This window comes from Aquarana catesbeiana, linkage group LG10 (genome assembly GCF_042186555.1).
Source record: "Aquarana catesbeiana isolate 2022-GZ linkage group LG10, ASM4218655v1, whole genome shotgun sequence".
NCBI classification, from domain to species: domain Eukaryota; kingdom Metazoa; phylum Chordata; class Amphibia; order Anura; family Ranidae; genus Aquarana; species Aquarana catesbeiana.
In genome coordinates this window covers 48,772,008-48,797,201 of record NC_133333.1, presented here as the reverse complement: position 1 = coordinate 48,797,201, position 25,194 = coordinate 48,772,008, and the positions used below count along the sequence as shown (strand labels likewise).

At 40.8% G+C, this 25,194-nt stretch overlaps 1 protein-coding gene across 6 annotated transcripts in view; it reads left to right on the top strand.

Annotated features, from left to right (window-relative positions):
• SYT3 (synaptotagmin 3) overlaps positions 1-25,194 on the top strand; it is a 372,879-nt gene that overhangs the window by 138,025 nt on the left and 209,660 nt on the right. For 5 of the 6 annotated variants that reach the window (XM_073602152.1, XM_073602148.1, XM_073602153.1 and 2 more), the window contains exons 2-4: positions 3,515-3,733; positions 7,647-7,786; positions 10,487-10,650. In XM_073602152.1, the coding sequence (XP_073458253.1) occupies positions 10,509-10,650 (142 nt within the window). In that variant the 5' untranslated portion in view covers positions 3,515-3,733; positions 7,647-7,786; positions 10,487-10,508. Of the gene's footprint in view, positions 1-3,514; positions 3,746-7,646; positions 7,787-10,486; positions 10,651-25,194 lie in introns of all 6 variants that reach the window. The other variant, XM_073602149.1, reaches the window with a different exon arrangement.

Below are 25,194 nucleotides of genomic sequence, written 5' to 3'. Positions count from 1 at the left end.
AATGAATATCATGAACGCCTTTCACGTTGGTCTTGAAGAAGTGGATCAAGATCTATGAAACCCATTGACCTTTTCTTTGAAATGTATGTAGAAAGGAAGAAAGCCCCAAGGATATTGTGGATACAGAGAGAGATAAATGAGGGTATACCCATGAATAAAAAATCTGTATATTTTATTGGTACAAAAGTATTAATAAACAATACAAAATTATCTTGTACAAAAATCACCTAAAAAGAGTGTACAATATAAACTGCAGGAAATGAAACAGCCACTGAGCTGGAAATGCACCACAGATCAAAAACGTAAAGTTCAACTAGTGGGGCATATATGCCAAAGAACCCAACATGTTTCGGAGAGCAAAGAGAGGGATTTTTAAATTATGTATATTTCCTTCTTCAGGAGTAAAAAACAGACACGCTGCTTCATTTCTATTGAAAGAAAAAACATATATAATAGATAATGTATGTATTAATATGTATTAATAACAAACCAGTTGGTTTATGGCAACAGAATGGTACATGTAGGGTAAATAAAGGTAGTCTATACTTACATAACAGTATTTGTGTTTTTATTTTACACACCAGCAGACAGAGCGTCGGGACTTGGATATTGCTTGGCCGTATTTTCAAAGTATATCCGTATTTAGAGAGAAAAACACTCTCATAAAGTTGAAAATGAAGGCTAGGAAATCCGAACTAAGTCGGTATGACCAGGATCAGTGGATGCACCCGGGCGGTCCAACAATGCTCACGGTGATATCCCTAATGGATGGGGACGGACATCTAAAAAAAATATACAGATCGTAGATGGCAATAAGACTACATGCACTGAAGGTGTGGGGTTAAGTGAGCCAGAAAGACATCACTGCCCCAAAGTAAAAATAAGCTAGTAGCGGTGCAGGGGATAAATAACAATAAGTATAATATAAATACCTGCGGTGAGCATGTAGGTCAGTGTCCACAAAGATCCCCGGCGTTTACTGGCTGTGTAGCAATGACTGCTTACACAGTCAGACATATATACGCCCAGGGATTGAAAGGGGACCAATCAGGGCCATGGTATTTGGGTAGTAGGAGGAGGGAGAGAGGGACAGACAGGCACAGGTGCTGAGGATTGTCAACTGATGTCTCCCCATAACACCTGTGCTGCTGAATCCAGACCCACGTACGTCTCCAATGGGAATCCTCCGGCCGACGCGGCGTCCGGCGTCACTGCGCATCCTACTACCCAAATACCATGGCCCTGATTGGTCCCCTTTCGATCCCTGGGCGTATATATGCCTGACTGTGTAAGCAGTCATTGCTACACAGCCAGTAAACGCCGGGGATCTTTGTGGACACTGACCTACATGCTCACTGCAGGTATTTATATTATACTTATTGTTATTTATCCCCTGCACCGCTACTAGCTTATTTTTACTTTGGGGCAGTGATGTCTTTCTGGCTCACTTAACCCCACACCTTCAGTGCATGTAGTCTTATTGCCATCTACTATCTTTATATTTTTTTTAGATGTCCGTCCCAATCCATTAGCGATATTCCTGTGAGCATTGTTGGACCGCCCGGGTGCATCCACTGATCCTGGTTATACCGACTTAGTTCGGATTTCCTAGCCTTCATTTTCAACTTTATGAGAGTGTTTTTCTCTCTAAATACAGATATACTTTGAAAATACGGCCAAGCAATATCCAAGTCCCAATGCTCTGTCTGCTGGTGTGTAAAATAAAAACACAAATACTGTTATGTAAGTATAGACTACCTTTATTTACCCTACATGTACCATTCTGTTGCCATAAACCAACTGGTTTGTTATTAATACATATTAATACATACATTATCTATTATATATGTTTTTTCTTTCAATAGAAATGAAGCAGCGTGTCTGTTTTTTACTCCTGAAGAAGGAAATATACATAATTTAAAAATCCCTCTCTTTGCTCTCCGAAACATGTTGGGTTCTTTGGCATATATGCCCCACTAGTCGAACTTTACATTTTGATCTGTGGTGCATTTCCAGCTCAGTGGCTGTTTCATTTCCTGCAGTTTATTTTGTACACTCTTTTTAGGTGATTTTTGTACAAGATAATTTTGTATTGTTTATTAATACCTTTGTACCAATAAAATATACAGATTTTTTATTCATGGGTTTACCCTCATTTATCTCTCTCTGTATCCACAATATCCTTGAGGCTTTCTTCCTTTCTCCATACACTATTGATTAGGATGTGATACAGAGTGTAGGGTTCCCCATATATCCCTGGTTGGTCTCCACTTCTCCCCCTCCCTTTTTATACTATTTTCTTTGAAATGGGACATTTACAGTGTATTAATATGCAGTGTCCAGACCTAAATTGTTATCCTCTGGATGTTTTTGTTCATTTTTTAGCAATACATTAATTTTGTATATTTATAAAAATGTATGTATGTTAAGTTTGAGTGCTATACCCTATGACACATTTAGTTGATATATATTTGGGAATTTATAGCACTTAAAGGTATGTGTGTGTGTAATGCTATCCACCCCCTCTGTTTTAAATTTATTTTTATACTTCTCTTTTCCAAAGTCTTTAGGCTAACCATGTGACTCCACAGGTATACATACAAACATGAAAAATTGGGGACTTTAAATATACCTCCAATGGAGTATTAATTTTTAATATTTTATGTAAGGCTTGTTTTTGGGGATGATACCTCCTCTAGAGTCCTTTGAACTATGATATATAACACTCCACCTTTAGATGATTTTATTCTATGACACCTCAGAGACCTTGTAATTTTTGCCCCTTCTGCAGGCTGGGTGGCCCTTTATAGATGCAAAGAGTGACGTGGTAACATCAGTGCCACTCTCTGCACAGTAAATTGTGAATAATAGGAGCTGTTGTGACCACCCCCAGTGCCCCAAGTTGAGTGACAATGAATGTCATTCAACCTAGAAGACTGGGTACTACTTGTGGTCAAAAGAGGTACTGCAGGGGACAGCTCTGGATTAAAGGACTACTACATTTTTACAGCACCTAGGGCAGTGATGGTGAACTTTGGCACCCCAGATGTTTTGGAACTACATTTCCCATGATGCTCAACTACACTGCAGAGTGCATGAGCATCATGGGAAATGTAGTTCTAAAACATCAGGGGTGCCAAGGTTCTCCATCACCGACCTAGGGGATATTTATGTTAAAAAAAAGTTAGCCTGGAGCTTGACCTTTTATAACAATTGTGTTTACTTCCTTCGACTTTCTTTAAGGACATCCTTTCTGAAATGCCTTAGTTTCCTTCTTATATGCTGGTGCTTAGAAATGAGGGGCGATAAAATGATACATTGACAAAGCATCCTTGTCAGTTTTGTTCCAAAATAGACACATTTTGTCAGAACTACCTTACAATTATCCTTGCAAATTGTCAAATCTCAGATACCGTAAAACAGAAATGTTTGTTCCAACAAAATCCTTCTCTATTGTTTATTTGGATCTCCGTGTTCATCTGAGAACAGTCATTTTATTTGATCTCTCTTGCAGCTTGACTCTTCAGGGATCGGCTGCAAGGGGAATGCCACTTTAACAATGTAAATCTTGGCCACCCATCAATCAATGAGCCAATTCCAATCATTTGCCAAAAGGCTTGGAAGTCAGGAAGATCTCATGAGAAGACTACAAAGCCACTGGCATGTTTCTCAGTTCAAAGACGCTACTACAAGACGACAAGAGCCTGAAAATGATGTGAAAGTTTCAGAAAAGGTGAGAGGCAGAGTAAGTAGGATGTGATGTATTTTTCTGTCAACAATTTCATTTATTTGGGAAACTCTCTTGTGTTCATCACTGCCGTTATTAAATGCAGCTGTGAGCAATCCAATCTGTTGGAAGATGGTTTAAAGGGCACATGGCACTAAACTAGTTTTCTTTCTTCAAAGCTATGATAATTACATTGGGAGAGACATTTGTTGGAAAAAGGGAAAAATGCAGAAAAGGTGCATTTCCTTCAGTGCTCATTGCTTGTAACAGACTTTATGCTTTAAAGGGAACCTGTCCCTTACAAATATTACACCTGCCACCACTGACTGGTTTTAAAGTAGCAGTCTCTGTGGCTGTCATTCTAAACATTGCCTGATGACCTGGTGATTTAAAAGTGTGCAGCCAATGAAGTAGGAATTTCCACCAGCATGCTTAGTGTATGAGTAAAAACCCCTGTTATGTTTTTCTGGGGTCTCTATCCCATTGGGGAGCTTTCTTATCATTCCTGTCCTGTAGACACGTCAGGAAGGAAGAGGAAATCACTTCAACGTGAAGGTAATCTAATGTCACCATTGGATGATCTTTCCACTTTTCAATGACAACTTAAAATTTAAGATTTTTTTTCCCTCACTTTCAGTCCAAGTAGAGAGGATGAATCTCTCCAGAGGGGACAGATAGCAAGTAAAACTGAGAGGGTTGATAATGCTTCATTACTCTATAAAAAACAAAAAAAGACGTTTTGGTCTTATGTTACATTCTGACCATGCTTTAGCTTCACTAAAACTATGTAATATAAGGAACCTCCCAAATCATCCTTTCTCAACTAGAGTTCCTCCTGAGGTTGCCATGGGTTCCTCGAGCAATGGCAAGATGATCCCTTATCTAGGCTGACCACCAATGCGTGGGCAGAAATGGAAATTGAAGTGCCGCACAACTGCTAAAAGGTCCAGATACAACTTTACTCCAGTAAAAATTAGGGGGACAATCCAAAGAGTATCAAATGCGTTTCTTGGGTCTAAAACTACCCCTTTCATCAGGACTTGATTGAATATGGCTACCAAATCAGCTGCCAACATGATCTGTGCTATAAATCACACTGGAAAAAATACCATTAAAGATCTGGTAACTTCAAGCCCATTCATTGATTTCAATCAAGCCCTGGTGAAGGGGGCATTTTTTTGGACCCCAGAAATGTGTTGGCTACTCCTTGAATTGTCCACCCTTACTTTTATTGTAATAATGACTTATCTGGACCTTTTAGCAGCAGTTTTGTGCTTCAATTTACATTATTATTATATTATTATACAGGATTTATATAGCGCTAACCGTTTACGCATCGCTTTACAATATAAAAGGGAAACAATACAGTTACAATACAATAAAATACAAGAGGATTAAGAGGGCCCTGCTCAGAAGAGCTTACAATCTAATAGGGTGGGGCAGGTGGTACAAAAGGTTGTAACTGTGGGGAATGAGCTGTTGGAAGTGGTTTGAGATTAGTTGGAGACATGATGGGCTTTCCTGAAGAGATGAGTTTTCAGGGATCGCCTGAAGGTAGCAAGAGTAGGGGATAGCCGGATAGGTTGAGGTAGCGAGTTCCAGAGGATGGGAGAGGCTCTGGAGAAATCCTGGAGATGAGCATGGGAGGAGGAGATGAGAGAGCTTGAGAGTAGGAGGTCTTGAGAAGAGTGGAGGGGACGATTTGGGTGATATTTGGAGACAAGATTAGTGATGTAGCTCGGGGCAGAGTTGTGAATGGCTTTTTATGTTGTGGTTAGTATTTTGAATTTAATTCGCTGGGTGATTGGGAGCCAGTGTAGGGATTGGAGAAAAGTGTGGCAGACATTGAGTGGTTGGTAAGGTGGATAAGTCTGGCAGCAGCATTCATGATAGACTGAAGAGGGGATAGCCTATGGAGAGGTAGGCCAATGAGAAGGGAGTTGCAATAGTTGCAATATTTACATCTTTGTTATATTACATTACAAGCCATCTTGGAGATCCTCTGGGGTGTAGAAGCTGCCTGTCCAGGAACCAGATCACTTACATCAACATCAGTACTTTAAGATAGGAATACCAATAAGATAACTTTGCAGGCCCAATCCTATTTTTCCACTTTCCTCAAATACCAGTGCATTAGGGCACTTCTACACTGACCACTGTTAGGGGGGCACCACAATTTCCACTGTCTGTTATTTTTCTGTCATTATTCATTTGAATTCAAGATTACAGATTCAAGATTAACAATTAACTTCTGTCAAGTAGGGGAGCCCACACACTGATTGAAATTCAGCCAGTCCCTGGTTGTCTGGCCAAATATCGATTAGAGGGTCAACCTTAACCACTTGCCTACAGGGCACTTTCACCCCCTTCCTGCCCAGGCCATTTTTCAGCTTTCAGCGCTGTCACACTTTAAATGACAATTGTGCAGTCACGCAACACTGTACCCAAACCAAATTTCTATCATTTTCGTCATACAAATAGAGCTTTCTTTTGGTGGTATTTAATCACTGTTGGTTTTTTTTTTTTTTACAAAAAAAAAGACAGAGAATGTTAAAAAAATAAAATTTTACTTAGTTTCTGTCAATAAATTTTGTAAATAAATAATTTTTCTCCTTCACTGATGAGCGCTGATGAGGCGGCACTTATGGGCAATGATTAGGTGGCACTAATATGCTGCACTTATTGGCACTGATAGTCGGCACTGATATGCGGCACTGATGGGTGGCACTGGTGAGCACAGGGCACTGATAGGTGGCATTGATAGGCAGCACTGATGGGCACGAATAGGCAGCACTGATAGACGCTGATGGGTGGCACTGATGGGCATTGATGGGCAGCACTGATGGGCACTGAAAGGCAGCAGTGACTGGCACCACTAATGGTTACTGATTGGTGGCACTGATTGGTGGCACTGGGGGGCTTTATTGTAATCAGGGCACTGATGATCAGTGATACGCAAGCACATTTGTGTGAAACGCGTCCACTGAGCACCTTTGGATCTTATATATGTCATGTTCCTTTGATTTAATGGCTCAATAAGTTTCTTTGATTTAATTTCCGCATGTGCTGCCACTTCTCATTGTTTTACCTGGGTTACTCTGGCTGTAGACCAGGCAGGCACCCGGGTTCTTTCAACAGCTTTTACAGATCCCAATCGGTTGGCTTTTTGAGCGTTGAGCACCCAGCTCTTTCTTCAGTAATGAGTTGGCCCACCCATTGCAGCTATAACAGCTTCAACTCTTCTGGGAAGACTGTCCACAAGGTTTAGGAGTGTGTCTATGGGAATGTTTGACAATTTATCCAGAAGTGCATTTGTGAGGTCAGGCAATGATGTTGGACAAGAAGGCCTGGCTCGCAGTCCTTGCCTTAATTCATCCCTAAGGTGTTCTGTCGGGTTGAAGTCAGGTCTCTGCGCAGGCCAGTCAAGTTCTTCCACCCCAAACTCACTCACCCATGTCTTTATGGACCTTCCTTTGTGCACTGGTGCACAGTCATGTTAGAACAGGAAGGGGCCATCCCCAAACTGTTCGCACAAAATTGGGAGCATGAAATTGTCCAAAATGTCTTGGTGTGCTGACGCCTTAAGTGTTCCCTTCACTGGCATTAAGGGGCCAGGCCCAACCCCTGAAGAAACAGACCCGCGCCATAATTCCCCCTCCACCAAATGAGTTGGACCAGTGCACAAGGCAAGGTCCATAAAAACATGGATGAGCATGTTTGGGGTGGAGGAATTTGACTGACCTGCACAGAGTCCTGACCTGGATACATTAAGCAGGTGTGATATTATGTACAGTTTTACTAGCACATGTCAAAGTTGCAAAACTGTGTTTAGGCATTGGGATTTGATTTACCCTTGTCATGAAGGGGTTAAATATGAACTGATGACGTCTTTTTAATCTCCTGTGTTTTCACTTTTCAGGCTGTGGAAAAATCAATCCTTTGAGACCCAGGACAGAGCTCCGCCTATTACTGTGTAGGGGGCGGGGTCAACGAGCTGCTGAATCTCATCATTTTAATGGCGGGAGAAAAACCGCTTCTCCCCAACTTTTTCTAGTACAGGTTTGTTCTAAAAAAACTGTCTTGGAGAATTCAAAGTGACCCTGCTATTAAAGTAAATTTGAAAAATGGTAGCAGGAAAAGAAGGCTTTTAGTAATTGTTCCGCTGTCGGCATGGCCCATCTTCATTTTCTTGAATACATCTGTCTGACTAAATGTTCTAAATTTAACGCACAGGTGTGGCTCCATCCATTTGTGCTTATCGTTTCTTTTGTGTCCTATAGCAGTATTTCTCAACCTGTTTTTAGTCAACCCTTTAAAATTATAGACAAGCTTGAGGCACCCCATTGTGATGTAAATGTAAAAACTATTCTGATAGCTTTACATAATGCAGCAACATTCACAAGTCCACCCAACGTTAGAGGTGATGTATTCTTCCAAAGCAAATACACTTTTGTAAACTGGTACTGACTAGTATTCCAATGTTTCTCTTCTCCCTCAGTTTTTCTCCATCACTTAGCTAATGAGACCCTAAAGCTGATGGAGAGAGGCAAAGGAAGGGGGGGCACTGACATCCTTTTTATCAACTGATGATGTCATTGGTCTTTAGAAGGTTGTAATTGTGTACAATGAAAACCTGTGGCTCTGTGTAACTAAAAGGCAGGCTCCATCCACCCACAGGCTTGTATACAATATTTGGGCAATTTATAGGCATTTTGCCAAGGCACCTCTGAAGAAACCTCAAGGCACCCTGGTTGAAAAAGGCTGTCCTATAGTAATATAGGGGCTGGTGAATGGAACCACAGAGTGAGCAGAGGAACCCTTATGTCATGAAGTGACATAAGGGTTGGTGGATACAATCACAGAGTGCATAGGGATACTACAGGCATCTGACACAACCGATAATGTGTTGAATGTCGACAAATTTCAGCCAGTGATCTTTCTTTAATCCAGTAAAGGTTGTTGGTGGGAGCGGCAAGACAATAAATACTGCAAGTATTAAAAGCCTACCATTTCCAGGCGCCATTTTTTTTTTAAACATTCCCTTAGTGGTGACAAGGTTGCGTTGAAGATTCAGTTCATTAAAGCTGTTTTTTTTTTTTTTTTAAGGTTGGGTGCTTGTAAGATTAATTACAGGTTGGTTTCTGCTATGTTTAGTATTATCCATTAGCGGATGTTCAGGATGAGAGTGCATCCTTTCTGTATACTTATGCATACTGTAAAATAAACCCAGCAGAGAGATTGAGATCCCCTGGTCATGGCTCCCATTGGTGGCCAGATCTTGGAGCTCTGGTATGAACAAAAATTCTTCTATAGTTTCAAGTAGAAGCTGCTTCTGCTTCTTTCTATGGGGCATATTTATAGAAAAAAATTGAGTTAAGGCACCTTTCTGCGCTCAGTTTGAACTGGGTTTACCAGCCATTCATTGGTATTTGCCCCTAGATCTCAATGAAGCCATGAGAGGAAGTAAGAGTATATATTGACATATGAACATGACTTTTTAGGTTACAGTCTGGTGAAGTGAATGCATGCAGTGACAGCTGAGCTTGATCAAATGTGATAAAGCAGTGGTTCTCAAATTTACTGAGACCAGGGCATGACGTTTTTTTTCAAAAACCTTCAATGCCCCAAAAGTAAAAAAAAAAAAAAAAAATTATATACTCACATAAGTATGGGGATGCAAAATATGTATTGAAATGCTGGAAGGTTGAAGACTAGGACTGGGTGTCACTGTGGGGAGATAGGAGTAAGAGGACTCTGCAGCAGACTTGGTGGCCCTGTAGGGGGTGAGGTTTCTGGAAGGGGCTGTGTATACTGTAGGGGGAAGAGATTTTAGCAGGGACCTTGGAGAAACTATGGGAGATGGGGTCTCTCAAAGGGGCTGGGGATATCTCCAGGAGTCTGGGTACTGTGCAGGGGCACCAGGAAAGACTGTAGAATGTTGTAGTGGCTGTTGGGCACTGTCAAATGTTGGGGGCAGCATGGGACACTGTAGGAAATTGAGGACCTTTATGGGGGACTGGGGGCTCTGCAGTAGCCTGGGGGAACTGCAAGGGGATGGGTGGACATGTGTGAAGTTGAAGTTTCCGAAGTACTGTGGGGGCTGTGTGGCACTGTGGTCTATTATGGATGGTTTAGGGCCGCTGTGGGAGTTTAGGTGGATCTGCAGCTGACTGGAGGGCTGATAGGAGAGAATCACTGGGCTGTGGCCTGCTGCCGGGCTGTGATCTAAGAACCGCTGTTCTCTAGGTTTCGCATGTTGCATCATTGGTGCACACTATGATTTTATGCATTTTCAAGCACTTTTGCCAGTAATTGTAGAGTTCACTAAATTGTAAATACAGGTGACGTTCCTTAAAGAATGGGAAATGAAGGTGTGCAGATCATAGCTGTGAATGTGACAGTTTTGAGCAAAAACTTTGAACAAGTTGTGAAAAAGTTGCACGTTTCAAAAAATGAATAATTCACTACTTATAAATATGCATCAAATTTTACTTAGAAACTTTGTCTTAATTTCTGAAGCAGGTAAGGCTGCTGTTTTGCATGTTATCTGGTCTCCTTTCCAGGGATCCAAATAAATGTGTTAGTGCTTGCCTTAAGGTAAGATTATTGGCATTAATGGAAGGTATGTTGCCTGCTCCCAACACTGACAGCTATGACATTAAAAAGAGGAGGCCACTTGTGTTTTGAGGTTTTATTTTTATCCAGTCATGGTTCTAAGTATGTTTTGGCCCAAAAGTAATTTCACTGTTTTGTTTCTAGTTCTGAGAGATGGTATTGCGAGATGTCTGGGGATTATGAAGAGGATTTTTGTCGCCTCACAACGTTGCTGCTGAAGGAGCTGTGCTATAGGATTGAGCAGGATGAAAAATGTCTGGAGTTCTATGAACTACAGAGGACTCAAGGGATACACTACTCAAACGCTGGTAAAGTTGGCTCATTATTATTCTTTGTGTGTGTGCCCATGCTATACACAAATGCACCCTGCAGTCAGACTGAGACCACATCATTGTATCAGAGAATTTTTGCCATTTGAACATTTGTGATCTGTTTATTTTTAGAGGGAAACAGTAGTCCTTTTATTTTTTTATTTTTTAGATTTAAATGTGAGTGTGTCCATTTGTTTAATCAAACCAATGTGCGCTAATGTTTTAAAAACCTTGCTACTATACTATGTAGAGTCTATAATTATATATGAACCTCATGGGCAGTCATACTTTTTCATTACATAAACTTTTCCAGGACTTGTGTTGGAGTAAGGTAGCTGTTGCTTGATTTGGAGCATCACCTGGGCAGCGCCCTAGAATTGCTGATCGGGAAAATGTACACCTGACCTTAATACCAACAATTTGTATTATATACCCCTATGCATTCCAAAACTAACTGGCCTAACTCTCACCACATTACCAGAAGATGTAGAAGTCTCTGATAGAACTAACTTCAGACTTTCCACTCTTCCCCAACTCACCCATTGTCTGCAAAAGTGTTGAAATGACTAGAGCACCACGCTAGTTTCTACATTAAAAGATTTTGATCGCAACACCCAACACATTTGGGGGCCCAACATTCCCCCTTTGTCAGGGCTTAAATCTTGAGGCTTGATCATCTTCGGGTCCTCGGTCTAGTTTGGCACCACTGAATGGTCTGTCCTTGCCCAGAGATGCATTCACACTATGCTTAGTGCTGCCTTCCTACCCTTGTCCCTTTTCTCTTTTGGGGCCTTAATGGTGGTATGAGTTGGCTTGGGGGCATCAAGCCTTTGTGGTTGCAATTTGACCTTCCTCAGTTGGGGTCATTGGTTTGATTCCCAGTGGGACACAATACCCAGAAAACTTTCTTTATAAAAAAAAAAACAGCATGTGATTCGGTATGATTTGGAGTAAGAAAAACCTGTGTAGGCTCAAAACTGACTTATCAGAGGGTCCCTATAACCTTTAATTTTTGGGATAATTAGTGCCAAGTCAATAAGTTGTTTTTTTTTTCAATATACTTCTTAGAACACAAGAGGCAAAGTGAAGAAAATGTTCTGATTTTGTGATTGGGCTTAGACCTTTCATTTGTGGTAATTTACTGAGAAAACAGTTATTTCATTTTTGAAACCTTTTTAGCTTGAATATGAGTACATTACCATTTGATTGCTGAATCTCTATTCTATAGTTTCACACTGCAGTAGCTCACTGCCCACACACAACTCACTACACACTGAGTAATATGTCAAGAGATGCCATATTGACCTATGTCTAATTTTTTATTCTTGCAGCGTCTCAAACCTATGAATTATCCGTCAGCTCCTTTAATATTAAGGTTAATTTTAGGAATTATTTTAATTTTTTTTTTTTCTTGTGCTGTGCAGTTGAGCAGATTGACGGTTTTCACAAAGTATGATGCCCTTGGCATTTAGGGAGGTTAATCGCACCTTAAGCTTGATAAATACGTAGCCAGTATGAAAATGTCAAGACAAGTTCAAAATAGAAAATTGTATACAATTAGGAGTTAAGCAGCAAATAATTCTGACTGCTTCTGGTTGACCTTAGAATCTGTACAATATCTTAATAGATGCAAGCTAGTCAAGTATGAAAATGCTGTATTAAAAATGACTTGTGGACATAGCTTACCTGCTATGTGGCTGTAGATTTCATTCTGGTGTTCCACTTGTGGACCTTGTTGCATCACTAGCTAAATCCCAACATTAGAGTGGCCGGTATCATCATTCTCTAAATTGACCTGAAAGTAATACTGATTTGTGTGTTCCCTGGTTCAAGCACTTTTTTTTTTTTTTTTTTTTTTTACACACAGCTACCCTGCCAGCCTACATTAATAACCTACTGACCAAGAAGCAGTGGTTGTGCTCAGAAGTAGGGTACTCAGAAGCCTTGGGAGAAGGCTACTGAATCGCAATCAATAGAATTCTATACAATCAAAAATAAACTAAACCTGTACCAAAAGAATTAGGAGAGGTTGCTATTGCTAACCCCCTTTTGAATATGTAAGTAAAGTCAGAACTTGAGGTTTGCACACTTGTTCCCAGGTGAAACTAGCATTTGCAAAAGGAGAGTTCAGCCGTGAATGTTTCCATGTGTTATAATTTACAGCTTGCCATTCCTGTGCATTACATTAACTTGTGTTGAGTTAAAGTATTTCTAAAGGTTTAAGATTTTTTTTTACCTTAACGCATCTTCTGGGTGCAGCTTGCAGCACCCCTTTATACTTTTCTGAGCCCCATCTCAATCCAGCAATGTGCATGAGAGCTGCGGTTCTCCCGGGTCTCTTTCTTCTCATTGGCTCTCACAGCAATAGGAGCCATTGGCTCCTGCTGCTGTCCATCACAGCCAGTGAGCCAGTGAGGAGAAAGCAGGGGGCAGGACCAAGCCACTCTCTGTGCGTGAATGGAGACACACAGCGCGGCTAGGGAGCAAGCCTGCTTGAGTGCCCCCATAGCAAGAGGCTTGCTATTGGAGGTACTCGGCAGGGGAGAGAACCAGGACCACCAGAGGGGGACCAAAAAAGGAGAGGATCGGGGATGCTGTGTGCAAAAGCCATTGCACAGAGCAGGTAAGTTTTTGTTTTTTAATTATTTCCTTTAGAATCTCTTTAAGCTTGATGTTTAAAGAGGAGTTTCACCCTGTTATTATTATTATTATACAGGTTTTATATAGCGTTGACAGTTTGCGCAGCGCTTTACAACATGAGGGCAGACATTAGTTACATTACAATTTGGTACAAGAGGAATCAGAGGGCCCTGCTCGTTAGAGCTTACAATCTAAAAAGGAAGGGTCAATTGATACGAAAGGTAATATCTGTGGGGGGATGAGCTGATGAAGGAAGTTAAACAGTGTTAGTTAGAAGCAGGATAGGCTTCTTTGAAGAGAAGTGTTTTCAGGGATCGCCTAAAGATGGATAGATTAGGGGACAGTCGGACAGATTGGGGTAGAGAGTTCCAAAGAATGGGAGAAGCTCTGGAGAAATCCTGGAGCGAGCATGGGAGGAGGTGGTAAGGGAGCTAGAGAGCAGGAGGTCTATAGAGGGGGAGATTTGGGACTTTGAATGAGAGCAGGAGGTCTTGGGATGACCGAAGAGAGTGGCTTGGTTGGTATTTGGGACTAGGTTAGTGATGTAGCTGGGGGCAGAGTTATGGATGGCTTGAAAATTATTGTTAGTACTTTGAATTTTATTTGTTGGGTGAGTGGAAGCCAGTGGAGGAATTAGCAGAGAGGGGTGGAGTACACTGAATGGTTGGTAAGGTGGATGAGTCTTGCAGCGGCATTCATTATGGACTGAAGGGGAGATAGTCTATGTAAAGGTAATCCAATGATGGAGTTGCAGTAGTCGAGGCGAGAGATGACCAGGGAGTGAATTAGAAGCTTGGTGGTGTCATTAGTTAAAAAGGGGTGTATTCTGAAAATGTTGCAGAGGCTAAGGCAGCATGATTTGGACAGGGATTGTATGTGGGCCTGAAAGGACAGTTCAGAGTCTAAGGTTACCCCTAGCACCCTGGCATGTGGGGACGGACTGATAGACGTGCTATTGATCATGACAGAGAAGTCAGGGGAGGGGGCATGTGGGGGAGGAAATATTAAGAGCTCAGTTTTAGATAGATTCAGTTTGAGGAAGTGGTTTAACATCCAGGCTGATATGTCTGTTAGTAGATCAGTGATGGGTGAGGAGATTGATGGGGTTGAGCTGAGGGGCAGAGAGATAGATTTGGGTGTCATCAGCATATAAATGTTAGTGAAAGCCATGGGAGGCTATCAGCTGACCCAGGGAGGATGTGTAGATCGGGAATAGTAGAGGTCCAAGGACAGAACCTTGGGGGACCCCAACGGTAAGAGGAGTTGGAGAAGAGGAAGTGGAGTCGTAACTGACACTGAAGGTGCGATGAGATAGGTAAGATTCGAACCAATGGAGAGTGCAGCCATGGAGACCAAGCAAATTGAGTTTTTTGAGGAGGAGGGGATGGTCAACTGTATCAAAGGCATCAGAAAGGTCCAAGAGTAAGGGTATGGAATAATGACTGTTGGTTTTGGCTGTTAGTAAGTTGTTTGTAAGTTTTAGGAGGGCAGTTTCTGTGGAGTGCTGTGGGCAAAATCCAGACTGAAGGGGATCAAGAAGGTTATTCTCAATGAGGTGGTTGCTCAGTCGGTTGTAGACTAAACGTTCAAGGAGTTTAGAGGCAAAAGGGAGTAAAGAGATGGGTCTTAGGTTGTTAAGATTGGCGGGGTCTGAGGCCTTATTTGGTATGGGAGTGACTAGCACATGTTTTAGAGGGTTGGGGAAGATGCCAGTAGAGAGTGAGAGGTTGAAGATATGAGTTTAGGAGTGTAGGATGGAGTCAGATGGTGACTGTAGTATTTGAGAAGGAACAGGGTCCAGGGGGCAGGAGGTTAGGAGGGCATTAGAAAAAAGTTTAGTGACTTCCTCTATAGTAGCTGGTCACCTGTAGTCTGTTTAGTGTTCTGCAGAAGTCTGTTGTGTATTTTCGCTTTGTGCATTCGCTGAAGTGCTGAACAGAAGTGTAATACTTAATCCAATATGAATACTTTATCCAACAAACAAAAATGTAAAAGTCAGCAGCTGCAAATACTGTAGCTGCTAACTTTTAAAAAACACATACTTACCTATCCCAGGATCCAGAGATGTCCTCGCCCGATCTGACTCTCTGCCGGTCTTTGTGGTCCAGGCGCCGGCATCTTAACTGTGGGCAGCTGATTGACTCCTTGCGGCTTCACAGCTGGCTACCCACTGCACATGCACAGTGTTTATGAATGGTTCTGCAGTCTCCTGGGGCCTGTAATGTGTCCCAAGAGACTGCAGGGGAAGAGGGTGTGGGGGTCGAACGTCCACTCCCTGGAGGTGGGAGCAGGTCCCTTTCAAAATCATGTACCTGCCCCCCCCCCCAAGAAAAATACAATCCAATTATGGGAGAGAATAAGGGGGGCTGGGGGGGGGGGGGTGGAGGGAAAGTGGAACTTCCCCTTTTGGGTGAGGTTCCGCTTTAATTTTGAATTGGCTGCCAATACACCAGAACAGGCTAAAAAGTTAATGCAGCATTTTTTGTGATGCAACGCAGCCAAATTGCATGGTAGTTGCTACAATGCATTGTGATGCCCTGCAAGAGCAGATCTGCATTGTTTTAGTCATGGATGGTACCTCAACTCTCTTCTAAAGGAGCTTTGATGTTAAAGTGTAAATGGGCCTTAACGGTAAATTGGGTAGACTTTCTGACTTTAGAGTAGTGGCTATTTTTCCTATATTAGTAGTTCTCTGGCTGGCTACTTGTTGTCTGGGGTTGCTTTCTAAAGAAGACTGTATATTAATAAAATGATAATTGAAAGTAGGCTTTCGGGTTTGTCTGTTCAGCAGTTCATTTCAATAACATTGTTCATATTTTGAAGTTCAGTAGCTTTTAACGTGACGCTGTAATTTTTGTATACCCATTTCTGAAGAGGTGCCTACAGCAGATCTAACTAATTAAAGTGTTTGCTGTGTCTTGGTGCACTCTGTATTTGATTCACCCTTCATTTATCAACTACTATATTCTTGGAGAAGACATTGTACAAGTAGGAGATGTAGCATGGCACCCTGTAGTGTAATATCTAGCTGTAGTTCTTAAACCATGAATTGATGACCAGAAGTGCTGGTTGTGCCAGATAGTTCCTAGTCACATGTCCTGCTCTGCTATAGTAATGGTATCATTGTTGGTAACTAATGAGGAATTGGTTGAGCATTTGAAGCTTCCGTTTCCCATTTGAAGCTTCATTTTGCCAGTTGCCATTTTCTAACACTAGTGGGAAACCTAGCATGGCCTCCATAGCAATGAGAACCAGTTGCCATTTTGTCAGTGATTTTGTCTGCATTGAAGGAGGGTAGTTGAAATACAAAAGCAGCTGTATAAATCGGATACATTTGGGCAAGACAGAGTAAGGCAACCATGTACATTTTAGATTGAGAAAGGCTCTGCATCAGAATAGAAATGTAACTTGGTAGACAGAAGAAAAGACACATGTGGGACCTTTTATAAAACAGATTGAAATATCCGACAGGACATTTTTTTTTCCATGTTGGAGCAAAATAGGACCATGTTTTACAAAATTGGAGTTGCCTTAGCATGAGGCCACTCTGGTTTGGTCCCCAAAGATATAAACGGTTTGTCGTCCAAAAGCCATATTAGAAAGCTCCCATAACAATAATTCTTATCGGAGCTTTCTAACAGGGTGGATATAAATCAATGATTTAAAAAAAAAATCAAATCAGATTTTTGATTGAAATCAGATTTTTTTTTTTTTATTTAAATCAGATTTTTTTTTATTTTTATCAAATTTATTTTAATAATAATTAAAATGCTTTGGTAGTAAAAATCTATGCAAAGATAGTTTTCTATTTAAGATAAATTAATAATTTAGTTTAATCAGCATGAAATGGAGCTTAGTTGTGTAGCATGAGGCTGTATATTCTGCACAATTTACATTTTTGGTAAACTCATTCAATGAATCCAAGCTCTGCAGGCTGAGATAACATGCAATGCATTGATGCATTCACACAATTTTACAGTAACTAAAAAAAAAAATCCCTATGTACAGGAATATTTCTTTATCCCATTGTTTTGCAAATCTAAGTACGCTACAAACTGTATGATTGAATCGGTTCTGATATTGCTGTTTTACTAACCAAACAGCTTATTATTTTAAATAGGAAACCTTCATTTTGTTTGCAAATATTAAAGATTCTAACTACCAGCAAGAATAAGTGCTTACATTTAAAGAGCACCTGTCATTTCAGATCCATCATGGCAGCACCTTTTAGCGGGCATCCACTCACCTGCTGCCGCCACATCCCTCACCTTGTTGTGTCACTGCTGCATCACCAGCCGTCCCATTAAAGTGAATGGGACTGTCGGTGAGTCAACAGCGGGTCAGAAGAGGAGCCTCTGCAGAACAGAGATGACAGTTGCTCTTTAAAAATTATGATTTAAATTGAGTTGATTTAAATCAAGACTTTTTAGTAATGATTTAAATCATGATTTAAATCGTAAATTAAATCGACTTGATTTAAATCAAATCCACCCTGCTTTCTAGTATGACTTTTGAATGACAAACAGTTTTTTTTCCTTCCTCTGAATCACCTGTGGGCATAGGGTTCTGTATATGGTGGTGGTAAATTTATTTATTCTTTTTTTGTATTAGTTGACTTTGATGGACTTGCCTTTTTACAAACTGATTGTGCAAGTATGAAAAATAGTTGGGCACTAAAAAAAGTGATAAACTGTCAGAACAGAGGAAGAGGACAAGGGACACTGCAAGAGAGCTTGTATACATTTTGTATATACAGTGTGTGTATATATATATATATATATATATATATATATATATATATATATAGATAGATAGATAGATAGATAGATAGATAGATAGATAGATAGATACACATACTTGTCGATATCAACAAATGTATCAATTAAATTAAAATTTAAAGATTTTATTTTAAATACAAAACCTTAAAATTAATTTAACGTTTAACATTTCACCTTTTCACCATTTTTTCTTCTTTTCAATATTTTTTTGAAGTATATTGAGTCAGCTACGAAACGGATTGTACTGGCATCCACATATTACATTATTATAAATCTTCGGCTTTCTGTTTAGGTGAAATCATGCCCAGGAATTTCACCAGTCCATAACAGCCACTTCCTCAGCATGTGTTAATGAAATTTTGGATATAAAAACAGTTTTGGAAGTCTAGGGATGTTGATAACCTTTAAACTGATCTTGATATAATGTGATTTGGCTCTGGAATATGCTAGTTTTTTCTGACTGCCAGAGAAATATGTCAACATTTAGGTCATGACTTTTACAGCGTTAGCATTGAACTTAGCCATAGTTGGTCTGGTATATCTGTGGATTGGTTCACTGTGAACTTTGGACTGCGGGTCTTTGAGAACTGCTGCAAAAGGGAATGTCACAGATGAAAATAGTCAATGCATTCAAGTAATGGAAAAAGCTAGCCTTACTATTGGAAAAAAAAAATCCCTACTGTAAATGTATTGCTTGTATGCAATAACTTTTTTTTTCTTTTGTATTAGTGTTCAGTGTATCTACATTTTTGGGAATTCTCAGAGGTTGTAAACCTCCAAAAAAAAACAATACAAAAAAGAAACAAACCCTGCACGACAAAGGCATAATGAATTAGTATGCATCGCATACTAGCTCATTATAAAATACTTACTTTAAAATGATGCCCTAGATCAGCATCGGCCCTCCAGAGTTACTTCCGGGTTTGCGGCGCTGTGATTGGCTGGAGCCGCAATGGCGTTACTCCAGCGCATGCGTGCAGGAGCCGCCGGTCACGGCACAGCTACTGAAGAAACGCCACCAGCAGCCTGTTTCGTCAGTGCGCGAAGTCAGCAGCAGTGCATATACTGAATACCTCCTAAACTGTGTAAGTTTAGGAGATATTCAAGGTACCTACAGGTAAGCCTTGTTATAGGCTTATCTGTAGGTAAAAGTGGTGTAACAGGGTTTACAGTGCTATATAAGTGATTTAGAGCTTTGTTCTCTCGGTCTTCTCTTTTCCCTGGTGACATTCCTCGGATCAGTGGTGTCTATATTCTGTTTCCAAAATGCCCAACAGGATGGTGGTCTACATCACCTTTTTCAATATTTTATGAATTTTTAGCTTACATTGAGCATTATTTTATCTTGCTCTCCCTACCGCCCTAAAAACATTGTTTAGTATTTTGAATGCTGTTTTTTTAAAGGCTTAGCATTCAAGTGTAGAAAGTTAAATTTAGCCAATATAAACAACAAGGCTCACTTGCAGTTAGCAGGATGTAGTTCCCATAGATTTACTTAGCAGTCAGAAGTAAATCATAGACACAACATTTGTAAAGGGGTGAACCGCTTTATCAGGTCCTCTGGGGCATCTGATCAAGGGGGATCATGTCCCAGAAACATTCTCGGGGGGCAGAAGTGTGCGCAGTCTATTGCCTTAGGGCGTGCGCCCCAAAGTTTAATTAGGGTGTGCACCCAAAAGTTAAAGCCAGGTTTCTGTGTGTGCAAGTGACAGTAATGAGCGGCAAGCAGGGGACTAGCGCCGGAGGTAGAGGAACTCTATTCCAGGACATTACGGCTGAAAAAAGTCCTGTATGAATGGGGCGATTAGGATGTGCCTTGGCACACCCTGTGTGCATGTCTATGCTTGGGAGAATTCAGTAAAGGCTTATCAATGCATTTCTGGTGGTAGTTTCTTTAAGAACTACCTGTGCCTAATTCAGGCACGAATGTGCACTAGTGTCTGTAACATCACCAACACATGAGGCCAATTCAGGTATTTCTAACTACTAAGACCTTAAGAATCTGTCACTGTTGCTCTTAAAAAAATTACAGACAGATTCTTAAAGAATTACTAGGAGAAAACTTGATGGTATTTAGGTCTAACTTTGAGTTGGCATACAGAGGGACACCAGTACTCAGAGTGGGGCATGTCTGTGCTGGTAAGATGTCATGTATGTCAAAGCTTCACACACAGTATTGTATCTCTGGCCCCATTCAACTGTCAGCCAGAAGTTTCCCTGGCCAAAGCTAAATGTAAACAAATGGGGGGTGGTACTAGTGATGTCATTTACCCAAATATGGCAATATCCATATTTGGGAAATTACTTGTAACTGAGTCTGCAAAGCCTGGTGGGGAACAGAGAGAGTTCACAGTCAGGTTTACTGTACACTTGACTGACAATGGATGGCTGAAGGCACCTTTGAGGGCAGCTATTGGACTGAATAGCAGCTATACCTCAGCCCACCACCATTCACTGTCAATCAACAGCCATGGCGACCTGAGCTGTTCTCCATTAGACTTCACCCAACCCTAGCACAAAACTTCTTGGCCATGTGCCTGTCAGTGTGACAGGTACAGTGGCTGGAAAGGGAATAGCGGAAGGCGTGTCCAGTATAGATACTCTGCCCAGTCTCTGACAAGTACATTGACTGGGTGCAAGCACAGACCTTTTTTTGGTGCTGTGCCCCAGCAGGATTCTAAAGGGTATCTACGATACCCCTTATGAATTCCATGGAATGTCTTTGTTAGGGTTGGTTCACACCATAATTTCTGCATTGCAGATGTGTTTCTGCATGCATGTTTTTGATGTATTCTGTTGCGTTTTTGATGCCTTCCAGTGTGTTTGTCCCCTTTTTTTTATCTTCATCTCAGTTGAGGACAATTGAAGATACAGTATGTGCATTTTTATGCGGTTTTCTGTGTTCCAGATGCATTCCATACAGAAAAAATCCAACATGTTTTACTTTTGTTGACTACACCTGAAAAAATACTTTGCACTGGCGTGAACTAGGGCCATTGGAATCCATGTTAAACACTGTCCATGCATTTTTGATGCAGTATAAAAATGCACTTGACTGCATCTGGTGTGAATCAACCCTTAATTCAACATAAGGCTGATTTTGCACTTAACATAAGGTTGATTACTTTCACCCGTACATCATGTGACAATGTCTAGGCCTTGTGGTTGGCTGCTTAGGCCTGAACACTAAACCATAGGAGTTCACTTGCTCCCCATATCTGGAAGCTATGAGTGTTTTGCAGTGGCTTGCAAACATCAGCAGGCTGTTGGGGTGTGGAAAAGGTGAGTATGAGTGGGTTAGAGGGTGTTCGTTAAAGAGACGGTCACTTTACCCTAAATACAAAGTGAAAGGGTCTTTTTAAACATGGGGAGCTCTTGATATCACACACACATTAACACACATTGATTAGGATCCAGCTTTTTTTTGGCCAGAGTTCTTCTTTAGTCATTAGTCTCCTCTTCAAATGTGTCTCAAATTCAACAGAATAACAGGCTGCCTTTGTTTTAGTCTTTGGGAATTCCAATCCCATTGCTGTCATCGCTTCCTATGCAGCTCGTGGTGTTCTGACTATCTCTGTTTATCAAGCAATACCCCATGGTACATGATATGACAATGCAACCAGTGAAGATTCACTTCAGTGGCCCCTGTCTGAGCCTTCTCTAAAAGATCAGAACGGTTACATTACTTGTTGTTATTGGAACAACAACGCCAGCTCTGATTCGCCCAATCGAATAGCCTCATTTTTTAATCTCTTTCCCCATAATATACAGTATTATCGATACATTGGTTCTATTGAACATGGCAGATATCACCTGCATGGGTATCTCATTCAGCTTCTGTCCCCAGACCAAACCAGTGCAATGATTTCTATTGATTCTCTATTGGCTTCTCTCATTGCTATTGGCAAAAGAAGGAATCTGAGAATACCTTGAAAGGAAAGGTTATATAAAGAGGGAAAGAACTTATGTATGGATAGGCTTACTATTAAATATGTATTCTGTTAATTGAAAATGTTTTCATTCGAATTCCACTTTCCTGCAGTGCGGTGGGTCACTATAATGATGATAGCTGATTGGTGGACTTCAAGGAAGGGACATCCAGTTTGCCAGGATTTATTTTTCCCTTTTGCCATAGAAACCTGGCACCCTTCGATTAGTCCAGCTCAAGTAAAAGCTACTACACTGCTCTAAGAAAAATTAGAGAATTAAAGTGTATCTAAATCTCAAACATCTTTTTAGTTAGGCCTCCTGTCCAGGTTTTATTGCGATCTGTGCTGGTGAGATTCCCCCCCCCCCCCCTTTTTTTTTTTTTGTCCTGGTGATCACTTTCACTGGTGACAAAAAAATGAGGTATACTTCTGTACTTGCAAAAAATGCACTTGGCATGAAAAAAAGAAAAAAAATGCTGGCACCACATTTAGGGACTTACAAGCTGCAATATATTCAGTTTCGTTTCATGGGTTTAGATACTTCTATTTTTAATTGAAAGTCCTGGAGTTCTTCTTTAGGCAGCCATAGTACATCACATTCCGTCATCTCTCCAGGCAGCGGCTAGAGACATTGTTTGTTAGTGTTTGGCATGTGGAGCCCTCTGACCTCTTCCATTCCTAGAATAAACACCTGGCCGCCCTTTGTGTGCTTATGTTGCGCTCAGGATAGTGTTGACATTTGCACAGAGATTGTCGTTGTAGAATCTGGCAGAAAGCGGAGATGAGCAGCTTGAGAAGGGAAATCAATAGAGCGTGCATGTAACCTGTTTGTTACAAATAGAGTGGAGGAAAGTCACTGTCTAAAGGCGCTGAATTATTTACCAGGTACAAAGGCAAAGAGCTGCACCGCAGGAAAGGTGAAAGGCACAAATGTAAGAAAATAAAAGCATAAAATATGGGTAACCAGTACCAGGTAGCCAAAACCGTATTGCCTTTTGTGTGTAGTATTATAATAGGCAATCTGATTTCTTACTGTTGGGGAACAATAGACCATACATATTTTATAAATCTTGGTACTAAATAGGAATGGTTAAGAGATTCAAGGTGGCTATTCACAACCCAAAATATACTGCATAAGCATCCCTTGCAACACGTGTGACACTAATAGGCCAATTAGATGTTAAAGCCCAACCCCAGCCAAAACCTTTTGTTGCTGTTTTGGAAAGAGTGGGGAAGAGTTAAAGTGTTACTTAGCCCAGGACCCTGCATTCACTATATCTGGTCTCCCACAGTACACGGAACATGGAAATGCAATTATTTTAGTTCTGTTAGTGTCTGGTTAAAGCTTTTAGGAGGAGTTTTCATTCTCGTCTGGCTGTCCTATGAGGCTGCAAGACTCCTTGCCCTCATGCATCCTCCTAAGAGCAGTCTTGTGACTTCTATCAGTGTCCAGCCAAGCACTGGTTAAAGCTTGTAGGAGGAGTTTTCTGACTGTCCTATGAGACTACAGGACTCCTGACCCTCTGTCTGGACACTGCTGATTGGCTCTGTGCTGATCATGTGTACTCACCCAAGATAAAAAAAAAAAGAAAAACTCCTCTAGCAATACACAACAAACTCAGCATGTGCAGCCTGACCCCATGGACTCTGTGTTATCAGGAAATTATAAGGGGACAGTGGAAGAAGCCAAGATCAAACAGCCTTTTTACACAATGCGGAGGATTAACCCTTTAGGTTCAACAGTGAGTATAACAAGCATGCTTTACTGTATATACGGACTGAGTTTACTGTTGCGGGTTTGGTAACACTTTAAAACCTTTGTTGGGTGGTTATTGTCTGTGTCCCCAGTAGAAAGCTTTTTTTGTACAATAACAAGGTGAGCATATAGTTGTAACATACGGCACAACTCGCCTTGAAGGTACACAATGAAAAAAGGAGGAGAAAATAACATAAAAAACAAACTCTAAACTATAAAGTTCTGTGTAACATGGACTGGGATGTTAACCAGGGATCAGCAAAAACCTAGATAAGAATGATGATCAAAGGCCAACCCAACAGAAAAGGGGGACCATGGTGACCAAGATAGTGATCAAAGTAGTAATTGGTAGACCTCCTCTGTAACTCAAAACGTGCAACCTGTAGAATTTTTTAAACGTCGCTTATGGAGATTTTTAAGGGTAAAAGTTTGTCGCCATTCCAAGAGCGGGCGCAATTTTGAAGCGTGACATGTTGGGTATCAATTTACTCAGCGTAACATTATCTTTCACAATCTAAAAAAAATTGGGCTAACTTTACTGTTGTCTAATTTTTTATTTAAAAAAAGTGTATTTTTTCCATGTGCAAATACGGTGTGACAAAGTATTGCAACAACCGCCATTTTTTTGTCTAGGCCTAGGGTGTTAGAAAAAAATGTATAATGTTTGGGTGTTATACGTAATTTTCTAGCAAAAAAAAACAGTTTTTAACTTGTAAACCACAAATCTCAAAAAGAGGCCCGGTCCTTAAGTGGTTATTTTAACCTGTTGATCCTGCTAGTAAGTGTGTTGTTTTTCAAAAGAACAAGCTCTCCAGCAAATGTGGTTGCGTGGTTAGTGGTTAGTTAGTGGTTAGTGTTGAGACAAACCATTTTCCTTTGACAGATGTGCTTATGATGATCAGCTTTTATTTATTCATGTAAAACCTTTTATCCCAAAAGAAAACTGTTGCTTTTAACTGTGTAACTGCAGTTTGAGCTGGAGTTTGGCTTCAGTTTGTTAGTGTATCTAAATCCGCTAGCACATCTAACACTCCCCTCCCCCTAGACTGACAGCGCTGCTGTCCAAAGGTGTCTCTGTTGCTCCTTCATCCAGAGAAGGGGCACTTTAATACAGAAGGTGTGTTACTGGCCAGATCACCAGGTAAAAAAAAGGGGTAAAAAAGCCTAAAAAAAATGCAGCCACCACATCTAATGATTGGTAAACTGCATTATATTACGTTTTTTGTTTTGGGTTAAATACCACTTTAAGCAGGAAGTAAAACTTCCATATCAAGTGGGCAAATATGGCTGCCCCATGTATATCTAAAAGTGCAAAGAAAACATAGAGACGAATCATTTTAATTCATTACCATGCATTGCTAGAATTAGGATCTTTCGTTATATGTTCAGAATATTTTTTGTTAGCTTTTTTTTTTTTTTTTTAGGAGTTTATCACCAC